The sequence below is a fragment of the Chlamydotis macqueenii genome, chromosome Z (genome assembly GCF_036417535.1).
Source record: "Chlamydotis macqueenii isolate bChlMac1 chromosome Z, bChlMac1.mat, whole genome shotgun sequence".
Classification (NCBI taxonomy): Eukaryota; Metazoa; Chordata; class Aves; order Otidiformes; family Otididae; genus Chlamydotis; species Chlamydotis macqueenii.
In genome coordinates, this window is record NC_141593.1 from 42,106,362 (window position 1) to 42,121,633 (window position 15,272).

General features: G+C 40.1%; 1 protein-coding gene across 2 annotated transcripts in view; it reads left to right on the forward strand.

Annotated features, from left to right (window-relative positions):
• NTRK2 (neurotrophic receptor tyrosine kinase 2) overlaps nucleotides 1–13,431 on the forward strand; it is a 210,728-nt gene extending 197,297 nt beyond the window's left edge. For both annotated transcript variants that reach the window (XM_086769955.1, XM_086769956.1), the window contains 2 exons: nucleotides 6,992–7,150; nucleotides 8,017–13,431. In XM_086769955.1, the coding sequence (XP_086626081.1) occupies nucleotides 6,992–7,150; nucleotides 8,017–8,202 (345 nt within the window). In that variant the 3' untranslated portion in view covers nucleotides 8,203–13,431. The remainder of the gene's footprint in view (nucleotides 1–6,991; nucleotides 7,151–8,016) is intronic.
• Nucleotides 13,432–15,272: the final 1,841 nt, after the last annotated feature.

Consider the following 15,272-nt stretch of genomic DNA (forward strand, 5'->3'; position numbering starts at 1 on the left):
CTGTCCTTCTGATAGGGGACATTTCTTTTTATCAGAGATGTGAATCATGTCGCCTTTGTAGCACTTATCTGATCTTACCTCCAGGGCACTTCATCTTCCTTTCTTGGAAGAGTAAGTGCTCTGCAATGCAGTAACGACTACAGTTTATTAATTATCGTGTATATTGGGCTGATCCAATGATATTGTGCTGTGTAAAACACAACAATGGATACAGTTCCTATATCCTTTCAACTTCACATATGAAAAGGTCTTTGATAGGTGTAAATTGTAAAATACTTTAGGTAATTCACATATTTTAATTCCATGTGGTGTCTTTCCTGCATTCCATTCTTTAGGCAGAATCATTCATAGCCCTCCAGAATCACTGCTGAGAATTTCGATAGGAACTGAGTATTGCAATGTGTGGTCTATCTACACAGGAATGTAGGAATAGCTTCTCCAAAGGCACCTCTAGTCTAGCATCTGGTCACTGTGAGTAACTAGTGGCTGTGAAATAGGATGAAAACAGGTTAAGCATATATTAATATTTCCCTCATGTACTCTTTTAGCCTCCAACACTCTTCAGCTCAGGTGCTTCCTGGGACAGAGATGGTATCTGTGTGTTTAATAGCCCTTGTCAGATTTATCCTCCATGAGTGTTTTTAATCACTTTTTGATCCCAGGTAAGTCTTGGGGGTTGACAGTATCCTGTGGCAACGAGTTCCACAAGCAACTGTACGTTATGTGACGAGTTGCCTCTTTTTTTTTTTTTTTTTTTATGAACTTGCCATTTACAAATTTAATTTGTTGTCTTCTGGTTCTTGCATTATGTGAAACCCTGAGTAATTGGTCTTGCTTCATCTTCTCCATACCACTCATGGTTTCATAGAGACTCATGAGAAGAATTTTATCTCCTGTTACACAAAGGTAACACACAATATCGAACTGATGTTGCACAACTGAAGAGAGAATGTTCTAGGCATTTTTTCAGTTTTCTGACGAGACCACTGGTAGAATTAAAACTTTTGACATAAGCCCCTTTTGAATAGAGATGAACTACAGCAGGATTAAAAGTGAAAATGAAAGGACACATCTTTATGTATTGGCTAGTAATCTACCTTATTTCATAATTCAGTAACCTCATGTGCTGGAGTGGCATGGCTTGTTATGACTGTGAAAATAATACATTGCTTTTCTGCAAGTGGACATGGCAGAACTGATGATATTTTAAGAGGAGACATTGACTTTGTCTGCAAGGCCAGGGCATGGAAGAAAAGAAAATAACAATTATTGATTTTTTTCTTGTGCTGAGAGAAACATTTGCCAGCATTTTATGAGGGGGAAAGAGCAGATGTTCACCAAGAGAGGAGAGGTTTTCAGTTTTAGCAAGAAGACATGATGATTTTTGCAGAGAATATTTCTTTGTAGTTATATCATCCTGAGATGGGGAAACAAGTCAGAAGACCAAAACATAAATAGCAAAAACCACCCTGAAATGCTGCAATCCTGCAAGTATACAGGGTGCTCTTTTAGGAGAAGGTGAACAAATGAATCAAAAGGTATAGCTTAGTTCTGGTTTGACAAACTAAGATCCAGTTGTGTTAAAGAGACTGAGTATATACTTGTCACATGACAATTCATTTAAGTATATGCCGAACTACGTTGCTGCTTTCAAGAATGCAGCAGAATTGCTCAGAATTGCAAAAGGTCTGAGATTGGCAGGGCTCTAGAGAGATGCAGCAGTCGAGCCAGACCCTGGGCAGGTTGAGGGCTGAAGACCATGCGATAGACATTCAGGTTCATGGGCTCACAAAGTAAAAAGATTACTTTTATCCTGTTGGCAGAAGAAGCATCACTAGTCTTTAGAGAATATACAAAGCACTGTGACACATTACTGCAATATCACTCTGTGAGAATCGTGGGAACCTGGGAACGCTGAACGTAAATGAGGAACTCTGTTTTCTACGGTGATGCAATTGGTTACTGTGCTTTTTACTGAATGAATTCAGAGTAATCAACTACAAGAAGACAGAAACTGAAAACGTGGGGAAAGGGTTATGTAATACAATGCCTGCAAAAGCTAGGCATTGGGTTTGATGTCCTCTCCAGGAGTGGTGGAGCCTCTACAAATATGGCCACCAGCATTTAGCAGGAGGAGAGATTACCCCCTGTTCCAGCTAGTCCCTGTCCTGTCCTTTGGTCAGCGCCTACAGCACCCTACGGCATGGCTCTGGAGCCCCAAACCCCTCTGTCGTACCCTCAGCACTGCAGACCCCAGTGCTGCTATTGTAAAACTGGGTTGCAGCTGGCATTCATTGCAAAAGTGTGGCCAATCCATTCAGCCCTCCCTCTTCATGGTACAAATGAGTAAGTCATAAACCTGGTGTGAATTGATTGAGTAGTTATCTTAGCAACATTTTTTTTTTTTTGCATTTCCCAGCCCCTGGCTTGCATCTTACCTGTGCAGCCCCACGTATGGCCTGTTTCTTCTGCATCTCCGTAGGTTTGCTTCCTCTGGCTCCACCCACAGCCTCCTGTTCCCAGCAGGAGCAGAAGGCTTCATCTGCTTATTCTTTGTGAGAGAGCTTATCCATTTGCTCACAGACATCAGGTGACAGGGCTTTGGGTGCCAATGGCAATTGGGCAGTGGAGGTTGAAACAGTGACCAGGGCAGGGTATCGACAGATGCATTTTTAATTGGTGTAGGGAAATTACAGTGATTGCCTGCCTTTAGCTTTATGACAGTCTGCTGCGGGCTCTTCTCTGTAGCAGTAGTATTAATGTGCAAGAAAGCTGAGTTTATATGACGTGGATGGATGGATGTGTGCAGACCCTTGGGCAACAGAAATCGCCTTCCACAGAATTTCATTCTACAGGCTTGATTTCCTTCTTAAAACAGAAATTGCTGCATCAGACAACCCTCACCATTTCCTAGTGCCTGTGAAACAGGATATGGAACATATGTGGCCGGAAAGTGAACAAACTTTAGCAAACTCTAGAATTAGATGCCCTGCTTCAAGGCTAGGACTTGGTGCTTCTACAGCATGAAGAAGACATGATGCTTCTACAGCAATCCTTGAAGCTTGACGTTTGCAAGTAGATGAAAACAATGTTCAAGGTTGGCTTATCTGGCACCTTTCAAAGTGCTAAATTCATTTACAAGATAAATGCTGAATGTGGTGACAAGTGGAATGACATTGTATTATTGAAAGTGCAACATTTCATATGTGGAGCAGTGTGGCAGTTTCCCCTTGGACATACTTCTTTGGAGAACATCGTAGTTCACTGATCTGGCATAGCAGTCTCCTCCCTGTGGATAGTTTGCACACTGCAGAAGCTAATTCAGCAGGCTTTCTGGTTTAGATTCTAGCCCAACATTGCTAGTAAAAGCAACTAGTGAATGTAATGCAAGGCTACAGAGGGCTTGGGAGTGCTTGCTTTCATAAACTGAAATTTAGATGAAAGTATTCAAGGCCCAGAAAGGATGTGTAGAGGTGCAATTCTAAATAAAAATGAACCATCGTAATGCAGCTGCTTTCAGGGAAGCATCAAGAAAATACACTCTGATCTGTATTCATAAAATGGTCATTTCTGCAGCATTTTTGCAGTTATAGTATGGATTTTAAAGTGATAGTGTATTAAGTTAAAACTGTGATGCTTTTAAACCTGTCATAAACTTAGCTAGACTGAACATAAAGGTGTTATTTATCTGCAACTATAGTCTGCTTAGCACACAGCCATTTTAAAATTATGTGTATCAAGCAGCACGGCAATTACAGTGTGCATAGCATGGACTTTATCCTGCAGAATGCTGTTGATATCTGAGAGCTGTGTAGTACTTGCTTTTCTTATTAAAGCACATGCAGAAGGCATCCCTTCGAAGCACTCAGCACCTTTAAAGTTTGGTCAGTGTAGCCATGTTTCCCTTTATTGGTCCTTCTTGGAAAACACCCCTTAGCCTTGCTGAGAGTTTGACAACAACAGCAAGAAGGCCTCTCTTCACTGCTATTATGGCACAGCTTTGGGTGCTTGGACAGTCCAAAAAAAAGATCAAAAGAAGCTCACAACTGACTGGCAATTTGTTTCATCCACCCTGCAAATAGTGGTGTCAAGTCCCAGGCTTCAGTTCAAGAAAGCTCTGAAGCTTGTGCTTCGTTTTAAGCATATACCTAACACAACCTTTAATGCTTTTCTGAGCTAGCTGAGTGTTGACTCAGTAACCACTGATCAATATAACAGAGAAGGAAATGTACGTTTAGAAAAAGTGCCTTTGGCCAGGCCCTGACCTGTGCTTTTGATGTGGCTGAACTGAAATCTGAGTTGAAACTAAAGAAGCTTTTGGCCCACACGTTCGATGTTCGGCCTGCCACAGGTGATCCTCAGTGTTGCATGGATATCCTCTCTCCATTGCAATGCCATCTGGCAAAACCAGCACCCATTATAAAACTTTTATTGATATTTTGCAAGGCATTAAATATTATCTTCATAGAGATGCTGCAGCATTGGGAGTAAATTTGCCTGAAATGATTGATATTGGTAATGATAGGGATAGACAGACCTCAGGACTTCTCATTCCTGGACAAGTACTCTACTGATGAGTTAGTCTTGCTATGACTGCAAAGAGACACAGCTAGGTCTGTGATGTTACAGATCAGTTAATCACAGAGCCATCATCTGGTGGCAATTTATCATCCTCACTCTAGAGGTGTGTCACTCATTTTACTGAATGACTTTGGAAACTCAGCATAGAGTCCTACCACAAATATACTGTGGTTCTGTAGCAAAGAACCATGGGAAAAGAAGAGTTAGAGAGTGGTAGGAGATTTTTTTAATTGCTTTTTCAAAATCTCTTGTTGTAGGATAGGACAAATAAGAAAAAATAGAGACACATGTTTTATTGTTTATAGCTTTCATTAATTTTTAAGGAATGAGGCCAAGAAATTGCTGAAAAGAACCAGTAGCAGAGCCTATATGATGAGCAGATCTAAGAGACATTTTAATATTTGATGAGACCCAAAGCTTCTCATCACTAACCATCTTTTAATGGCACTTGCCCTTTGTCTGGGTGTATGTGGCTGCATGTTTCTAAGGGACTGACTTTTCTGACTTTCTAATGAAATACCTCTCAAGATGGGGGTAAAATGGTGATTTGGAGCTATCTGGTTGCCATGTCAGTTTGGGTTATGATAAGGTGGGAAACTGAACTCTGTTTGTATCTCAGCATGCTCGTGTGTTACTTCAAACTCTCCACATCATTGAGTAACTTCTCAATCAAAGATGATTAAAAATACTGATGCATAGAACCTTACAGCCAGTCTGCCTGCAATAGGGGTAGACCGTAACACAGAGTGGGCCAAATTGAGCAAAGCAATTAAAAATGTGTGTCCATTCTCTGTCAATGGAGTGCTGATGTGTATGTTTTTAAGTTAGGTGGAATGCTGTAGGAATTGGGTCCCCTGTTGAATGACTCTGAAACCTGTGCACAGCAAGCTGCATTGAGTCAGAAGCAAATCCACGATGTAGCCAGGAACTGAACTCGGGAGACCTGCCTTTCATTCAGCATCCTGACAAAAAAACACTCATCCATTGCTCACGTGACATCTCATGTAGGGGCAGAAGAAGAGCCAAGTAACAGACCAAGTCTATGAAAGTTTTATCAAGACTTTCTGTGTTTATGGAGTCAGTAGCGAGCATTGACTAGTGGCAATCCATGGAACGGAGCTGAGCTCTCCCAGACATAACTGTAGTTTTGGTATGCTGCACTAACACTGAATTACTGACAAATAGCTGGAAATGGATGTTCTGAGTGATTTAGAAATAATGTGAACCCTGACTGAACTTCTGGTGGGTTTTCCTTCCATTTGCTGTTTCAACATGAGAACAAGGAGGGCATTATTTATAACAACAAATGTAAAGTGCAAATGTGGTTTCATAAGTAAATGCCTTTTCAGACAGGAAAATTAGAGTTAAGCAAAAGTTTGATGTCCTTGAAAAAGCTTTCCTTTTTTTTTTCCCCAACTTCCTTGGAAATATTTGCAGCTGTCTTGATGCAAAAGCAATCAGAATATTTCTATATCTATACTACAGTATCTCAGCAGTTACACTATTTTAAAAGTACTTGAGCGGATTTCTTTATTGTTGTGATCCTGTCAGAATGGGACATACCAGAAACAGTAAGTTGTTTAGAAACTGGAAATAAGATATTTTTTTTAAATTGAGATGAAGGTTAGGAAACCTAACTTTTAGCATTCTGGGGAAAATGAAAAATGTTCTAAGAGACTTTCAGAAAGGCATTCATTCAGTGAAAGATCCTATTCAACATGAGTTGATTTGGGATAGGAGTCCGTGCCTTACAAGTTGTTTATTATCAAGGGAATATATCCAAAGGACTGACTTTTTTTTTAAAGCTGTGTAGGACTGGGTAGTTAATGTGGAACAAAATAATTTGATACATTAACTTTGTAAATTATCACAGCAAATAGTGTTTTAGTTCACTCAAAATTAGGGCACTAAACCATACAGATAATGATCCTGGGGTGTCATGCAGTCAGACCAGTGTCTTCATAGACTTCAGCTGGTATTGCTGAGTTTCTAGGAGACTCATCAGTGCAGATTTCATTTCATGAATCTTTTATAGTTTCCTCAGTGTTAAAGTGGAGAGTAGAACTGACCTAATTTAAAGTGAGTTGGTAGGCTAAATTAATTAATCATTTTATAGAGCTTCCTGTTCTTTGGGTAGGGTGTGCCAGGTAAATGTCAAAGATGAGTTTGCACTTCAGAAATCATGTCTTTGGAGATTCTGTTGAGCAACCTTGTTATGGTGGGGACTGTTGCTGGGGGGAGAGGAATTTGGACCAGGGAGCACTAGTTCTTAAAAGCTCCTTGAAGTGAATGGTATCAGATGAGGAAAAAAAAGAACCCATGGATTGATTCTCCTTATTTAATATCTTTTTACTCTTTCTTGTGAGTGTTTGGGGGAATTATTTCTGACTCTTTCATTTGTTTTTCTCAGGTTGGGGGTCATACCATGCTGCCCATTCGTTGGATGCCTCCAGAGAGTATCATGTACAGGAAGTTCACCACAGAAAGTGATGTCTGGAGCCTGGGGGTTGTATTATGGGAAATTTTTACCTATGGCAAACAGCCGTGGTATCAGCTCTCAAACAATGAGGTGTGTGTAATACATTCTCAAATTGCATTGGGAAGGCTGGCACGTTACCTGTTGCTATAGCTCCTCTGGAGAAGGGACAGCAACAAATTTATTTAGTAAAGGCAAAACTCCTGATATCAGGTATTTATGCTTTTATCATGAAATTTGTGGTTGAATTTCTTCCTTTTCACCCTTTTCTCCCCAAAGTGGATGGAAGTTGTCCAAGCAGAACTACACAAGTTGAAATTTAGCTTTTTCCTTTGTATAGAATAGAGTCTGCTATGAGTATTGAGAAAGACCATGAAGTAATGAAAAGGAGCTTAGCTATCTCCTAACCAGGCTTTGGGTGATTTCAATTCTGTATCACATATGTCATTGTTGCAGAGTGATTGTCCAAAATCATTCTTGAATAGATTGAAGGAATCTGGAGATCTCTTGATTTCCAGGCAGTCACAAGTATAACCCTTTTCCAGAGATTAGCCACAGTGATACTCGTAAGTCTAAGGAGGGAGGGAGGGAGATGCACTGATGCTCTGTGTGAGCATGGTGAAAACATAGCCTCCTTCTGAGATGAGATGAGTTTGATAGATGGGTAGAGAAAGGAGATATAGGATTACTTCCTGGCCATCATCCCCTCGTGAATCAAGGGGCAGCATGGGTGAACTTAACATCAGTGAAGTTCTTGCTCCTTACTAACTTGTGTTACAGTGATTTTTCCGGATTGCATCCTGTTGCTCATGTCTACCTAGGAATGCAGCCCTTAGCAGAGTTGGCTGTGTGACTGCCACCAGTGAGGCTGCTGTGGCAATCAGCTGTTAACTCTTCTGTGGATGACCTCCATGTAGTTGGCACAGCTGTGCTGATCCTGTCCTTGTGATTTCTCATAGGTGATTGAGTGCATCACTCAGGGCCGAGTCCTGCAGCGACCTCGCACATGCCCCAAGGAAGTGTATGACTTGATGCTCGGCTGTTGGCAACGGGAGCCTCACATGAGGCTCAACATCAAAGAAATCCATTGCCTCCTCCAGAACTTGGCCAAGGCATCTCCAGTCTACTTGGATATTTTAGGCTAAAGTCTCCTAGCGTTTCTTCTTATGGGCTGCAGGAATGAATGTGTTCAACTGCCGCTGAACTCCATTAAAATGTGTTCTTAACTTTGACAGTATTAATGACAAAGTTGCGGAGAAGCTTTCAAAGGGCAAGCAATGTGCACTTCTCCATCTGTAGACACAGTATTGACTTTTTAGACATTACTGAGATGTATCTCCTCTCTCTCTCTCTTTTTTTCAGTTTCTATCATTTTTTTCTTCTCTCCTGTCTTTCTAATCAATTTGGCTTCTGCATTATTGTAACTCTGCATAGACAAAGGCCTTAAAAACCTGATCTGTTATATCAGCAGACTCTTAAGTTTGCCCACCACGACTAACAATGCCTTGTTGTATTCATGCCTTTGATGTGGATGAAAAAAAGGGAAAAATATATTTGACTTGAACTTTGTGATTTCTGCTGTACAGCTACTGGGAGTTTCTATGGATTCACCTAAGTTTTTTTTGCTTCAGCGTGTGGGTGGAAGAAGACTGGTGTTCTCTACGTGAAGCATATTACTTGCAGAGATAAAGCCAGATGGAAAGAAGACAGTCTTGTGTGATACGCTATCTGGAGGAACTAGGGGATCAGATGGCATCCAGCCCCACAAAAAAAAAAACACTGAAATGACTTGATGGAAGGCAAGAGGGGGTTTCGCACTTTCCCTGAAGAGTCTTTCTGAGGACTAAAGAGATTGTTCAAGGAGGTGCTTTGCCAGCACCTTTCTTTGCCAGGTACAAGTAAAAGGGAGAAAGATGCTGCCTACACTGCACACAATTACATTACAACATGATAAAATAAACACATGCCCTTATTTTGTCTTCTGGTAGGATATTGTCATGCCACTGGTACAAAAATGTTCTCCAGCTAGTCTTTTTTAATAAAGGCTGAAGCTAGGCTTATTAATGTACAGTATTAATTTCAGGATTACATGTTGAAACTAAGGATTTTGATAAGATAGGACAAGCTATAGATGCTGGGGCAGGTGTATCTTATACTGTGCTTGTCCAGCAGTATATTCCTTCCTTCCTCAATCCTTTTTCTTTTTTTTTTCAACCATGCAAGCAAAATTGCGCATGGTCTTTGTCGATTAATGCCCTTTGTGCAGAAACTATCATTCATCTTGTAGTACACCCTAGTAGGCATAGCAAACTCATAACAGTGTAACTTGTATTTCATTAGAAGGGGCTAATGGAGGACATTAGCCATGTTAAAATACCTTTACAATGTTACAGATACAATAGGCTGATATAACATGAATAATCTAAATCACAGAGATCACTGGTTATGTTTGAGCCATGACAGGGGATACAGATCTCTAGAGAAAACAAATTACTCTGAGGTTATGGCTTACTATTCAGAGTGCAACGACCCTGAGCTCAGCACCATGTTTGTGTTGGTACTAGTGCTGTCATTACCAACATCCACTCTTTCTTAAATAATTTATTTTTGGTTGGATTGGCATTGTGTGTGTATAACATTTGCATGGCCACTGTGTTGATGACAGCTGCATGGGCATACCTGTTATTTTTCGAACTGGAATTTGATTATTTCAAATTTAGAGTTAGGATTATTTTTAATATGAATTCTTACAAATGAAAACCTACCTTACCTATTCCTCAAGACTTTTGCCTCCCTCTGTGAGGGGGCGTTACTGCAAAAAAAAAAGTGATCTTTCTTTCCGTTTTCTCTTTTCGTTATTTCTTATTGATAAGAGCCGGATCAAAATAGTCCGTCATCTTTGTGTTGGGGATATTTTATTTAATAAATTAAGCATTTTATTTTTGTAAGTGTTCCCATAGCACATTTAATATATAATTTGCTCGCATATATTATTTATTGAGGCACTTTAGGTTTTTGCTTCAGAAACTTTTAGAGCTAGCTCATAAAGATTCTGAACATTTTCAGAAGAAAACAGTTCACTGGACAGTGATGAAGTTTTACCCTTCTCAATGTCATTGAAAAGGCAGCATTACAAATAAACATGACAGTGTAACTATAAAGCCATACTCAGTATTTCTTTAATAAACTAGATGTTGTTTCTTAACCGCTACTGAACTGGAAACACACAAAAAGCCAGAAGAAGATTCCTACGAAATGGGCCTTAAGATTTTATCTAGACTGTCTTGGAAGTTCACACAGAAAGCTAGATAAAGACTGAGCATCCAGTAAAACCCATTCTCTTGAGAATCTGAATGTTGTGTTTTAAAGGAATTTGAAACTGATTTTCAAAATAACAGTGGTGGAAAAGAAAGGTGTCAGAGTCTGCTCTCACTGTGCAGTGGGAGGAGGCTGCAGGTGGTGGAGGGGGGTGCTAAGTTTTTACCTGCTGTATTCTATCTTAGTTTCTTATGAAGAAAAAGCTGAAGAAAAAGGCATCTGAGATGCTGATTCTATTGGAAAGAAGGCTCCAGCCTAAAAGCAAACAGTGGGTTTTGGAAGCACTGAAAGAATGTATACCAAAAATAACCACAAAACCCTGAAAATGTACTTAGTGGCATCTTCTTTTTGATTTACTAGTGAGACTATTATAGTCCTTTCAGAGGATAAATAGTGTTACAATGCATTGTGCAATAACATAGCAGTATGTTAAACTTCTAAAGGACCAAATGTTCTCCAGAGCCACCGGTGTGGATAACCTTGACCTATATCATTAATGTTCTTGATAGTGCATAAAATGTATAATCACAGTAGACAAGCTATAAACTGTAGCTATACATAGTTTGCATTTGTTATGAAAAGGTGGGTAAGTGTAGCAGAATGAGCAGAGAAGACAAAGAAATTTGTTCAAATCACAATGAAGGGTGAGTATATGTGCATATTCATCATGCTTGCACTGTTAGCTAAATTGTGTACACTCAGTAAATATGACAATCAGGCTAATCTAAAAAGTCTTTCTGGACTGTGCTATGAACTGAACTATATAATATATGTGTGTTTGCATATGGCATATATATATACACACACATAGCATATACCTGTATGCCTATGTCTGTTGTATTTTATTTATATATGTGCAGACATGCATGCACATTATGTATGGGCTGTGTGTATATGTATAAATTTACATACACCTACATTATTACAAATGATGATTAGAGTGCTATTAATAAATTGATAACGTCTGCTGAGTAACCAAAATATTTTTTTTGCTTTTGATATTTCTTTTTCTATGTTTAGATTAAACTTTTTAATTGGTGTGCAGCAGAGGCAGTGCTAGAATGCCAGAGATTGAACAACAAGCAATTTTTTTCCCCAGATGATTGCATAAAAACATTTCTTCCATTCATATCTCACTTGTTGGTTTCTCACAGTGAAATGAACAGACAAGCTTCCAAGCTCGGGAAAATGGAGTTTATTTTACTGTCCTTTCTGGGTTTGCGCTATTGTTGTTTTATTGTCCTAGAATAACAGTGCAACTCCATTAGCATTTTATACTCGTCTGCAGTAACGAAATAATTCCAAGAATGAGCCGGACTATTCAGACTGCAACACGACTTGTTGGACAATGAGAACGCCAAAATTCAGCAGTAATAATAGCAGCATTCACCACATTCTGTCCTTCACTCTCAATAGAGCCACAGAACTTGGAACTGGCTGTGGAGAACAGATATTTGTAAAGCAACAGCACCCCGTGATGCATGATGGAGTGCACCCTTTTTAGAAGGACTTCATTCATTTTGATTTGTAAAACAATATTATTGTCTACAGTTTAATAAGTAACTGTCTATTTTTTATCTTTTTCTTTCTTTTTCATCCTTTCTTGATATTTATCACTTTCCTTCTTTTCCTTTCTTTCCTTTTCTCCTTCTTTCCTTCTTCTTTTCTCTTCCTTTCTCTCTTTCTCTCTTTCCATCTTTTTTTCTCTCTCTCTCTGTACCTATGCCCACCTTTCTGAGAGATTGCTTTTGTTGTGGTTGATGTAGACTTTCACAAAACACTTCAAAAAAAATATTAAATAACCCAATAAAATGATCAGGTCACTGGATTACTACGGTACAATGCACATGTGTTAGAACAAGTCTGTGTCGGGGTTGTTGCAGCCTGTAGCTGAATTTCAAACACTGCTATATAAAGGGAGGGGAGTAGGGAGGGGCTGGGGAGCAGATTGGGGTTTCTAATCAAAGATGAAGGTTTTGATAGCACAGGAAGTTGTATTTTCTTGTTGTGAGGGCTGGGATGAACCACTGCTGCTTTTAATCAAGAGGTCCTTTAGAGCCTTAGTTAAAACACCTTAATTTGAGTGGGCTAGGGGGATGTGCTGCATTCATCACAAATATGAAGCAAAAAAAAAAAAAAAAAAAAAAAGTCTACATGTTGCAGGGAAAACACTGTGAATTTCACAATAGCAACCAAGTGACTATTTTGCCATCTTTTAAACATATGTCTCAGGAGAAGAAATGGGAAATGATGGGTGTGTTATTTTACCGTCTATGCATTCTAGACCAGGTCTGTGGGGGTTTTATGTTCGCTTGTAGAAGGTTCCGAGCGATGACCGGCTGGTATTTTATAAACACTGAATACTTTGGGCAAGGATAATAGAAGCTGCTAGTAGTGAGGCCATTTGATTGGAATATGTGAGAAAACAGACGTCAAAGCAAATCTTTCCAGAGGCCTATATCTTGCAGCTTATATGTATCTTTCTGTGACTTTAAGAAAAGTAGCTAAGAATGTTTTGTATACAAGTAATTTAATTCAACATTGATGTTTAATTGAATCACCCATAAAGAGAGAATCAATTAATTATGAAATATTTGTCCCAGCCCTGCTCTCCACCTATACTTTATGTATATATATATTTCTAGGTATCGCTCTCTTTTTCCCTTAAGATAAAGAGGAAGGTATCTACATATAAACATAAATCTCTATATTGTCACCGAACTGTGACCTGGTGTGTAGAGCTCTCTTTCTTCTTTCTTTTTTTTTTTTTTTTTTTTTAAACGTGATGTCTCCGTGGAACTATTTAGTGGTTCTTGTTTTGCACTTTGTTATAACAAGTCATTGCTTTAGAACTTTCATTGCATCTTGGCTGATTTCAAAGTGATGCCTAGGTATCAGTGTTAAAAGTTTTGTTTGTGAATCATGTGACCAGCTTCTCTCAACATGACATGGAAAGTCTCTTGTATTACAGTGTATTTAATAAAAATAATGTCTTACAATAAACAATGTCATCCAAAAGAAAGATAAAATTATTACTTTAAAAAACCTAAAAATTTCATGAAGCGTTGTGTGCTATTTTCTTTTGTTCGAATGCCTTTGTTTAACTCCATTCTTTTTTGAAAAGGATGTAATTAAAGAACGGTTTTGTACGCTTACAAACATGACATATTTGCATTCTAAAACCCTGAATAAAAAACAGGTCTCTGAACTCGTAGTTGATGAAAGAGGAGACCCATCATAACAGGGAAAAGGAATATCCAATCTGAATGTGATGACAGACACTTTTTTTTTTTTTTGTATTCTTTGTTTTCCAAATGAAGATTCTATTTGAATGCTTGTTCATTTAGGGAGCTGGCTTAGCAAACACCTATTTATCTTCTAGCAGAAATAGGCCTTCAGATATTCTCTGGCTTTTTGCTAAAAATGTCTCTCAAACCACAAGCCCATTAAAAATGTTGTTTGTTCTTTTTAACTCATGTCAGTCTAGAATGAATATATTGTGAACGAATATAGCATTAAATCCAGATACTTGAAGAACGTAATTAAGATTTGTAATGCAGAGCGCTTAGACAACCAAAGGAAGGTTCAGCAGCCTGATTAAAGATCTCTCCACAAGCTATTGATCTCAAGCAAGCAGTTCAAGGTTAGAGTAAAACAATAAGAGAGCCACTTCAGGACTGTGTCTGCTTCCCTCTGCCAGGAGACCTCTCTCAGGCCAGACAAGCTGGCTGCAAGCATTCTAAAGGTCAAAGGAAAATAATCCACTGAGAAGAAGCCTCAGGATAAAAGTTTGTCCAAAGCTGTGAAAATATCCTTGAATGACACTAAAAAGATTTGTTGGCAGTTTACGTCAATCCAGCGACTTAGAGCTGCCTTACCTGCCTTCGTGGTAAAATCTGAATGCCTTCCAGACTCTGTGGGTTGTGTTGCCATCCCAAAATGAAACACCTCACTGCTGACAACTCATTGCAATGAAGTGCCCTTTGCAGCAGCGAGTAATGCAGAAGCTCCCAGTGCCGAGCCTGTTCAAGCATCACTCTGCAGTCCCAGCAGCACGGGCACAACGGCCCACACACCCCCTCCCCAACCATTCCCTGTCCCCAGAGGTTTTTAAGGCCAGGGGCATGTAGCAGCAGCGGGACTGGACGTTCCCACTCCTCATGGCCACTCTGCATCGCAAGACACGAAGCCTGGTGAGCCAGCGGTGCCCACGGACAGCCTCAGCAGCACACTCAGTATTTTTCCAGCATTGCAAGAGGGCAGGTTGATTGTTTCTTTCTTGTGCAGCCCAGCCTCCTCAAGACTAAAATTTGGGCTTCGTCTCCCTAGCAGCCCTCCTCCTGTTGACCCGCAGTGTCCCAGAGCTCCTCTCAGCTCATCCCAGCCTTCCCAGATGGGCCCTTGGCAGGCAGGAGGTGTTGATGCATTGATAAGCTTGCTCATCTCTGGTTGAGGGAGGAAGACCTTCATGTGTTTTCCTGTCTTTCCTATCTGGGCACCCGTGGCCCCGCAGAGTGCACTGTGTCACAGACCAGTAGTGACCGGTGCCGTATTTATTGCCTTCTGTTCACTGCAGCTGTAAGGGCAAAGGTTCAGGCCGCACGAGGGACTTGGAGAAGGCCCTTTAATGAGGCTGCTGATCTTCCTGATGCTCCAAAATGTGTCAGACTTGGTAGCTTGTTTCAGGCCAGTGGTTTCCGCTGCAAGGTGTGCAACCAGCTGAGCACCCTCCCACATCTGCTGCTCAGTGACAGCCTTATGCATCCTTGCAGCAGCCAAAGAGCCCTCAGCTTGTCCTGTGCCTGCCTTCTGCGTAAAACCCACAGAGAGCTGGGAAATACCTAACAGACCAGGAGGGGACGTGGAACACAAGTCCCACGCCTGTGTTGGCTAAGGC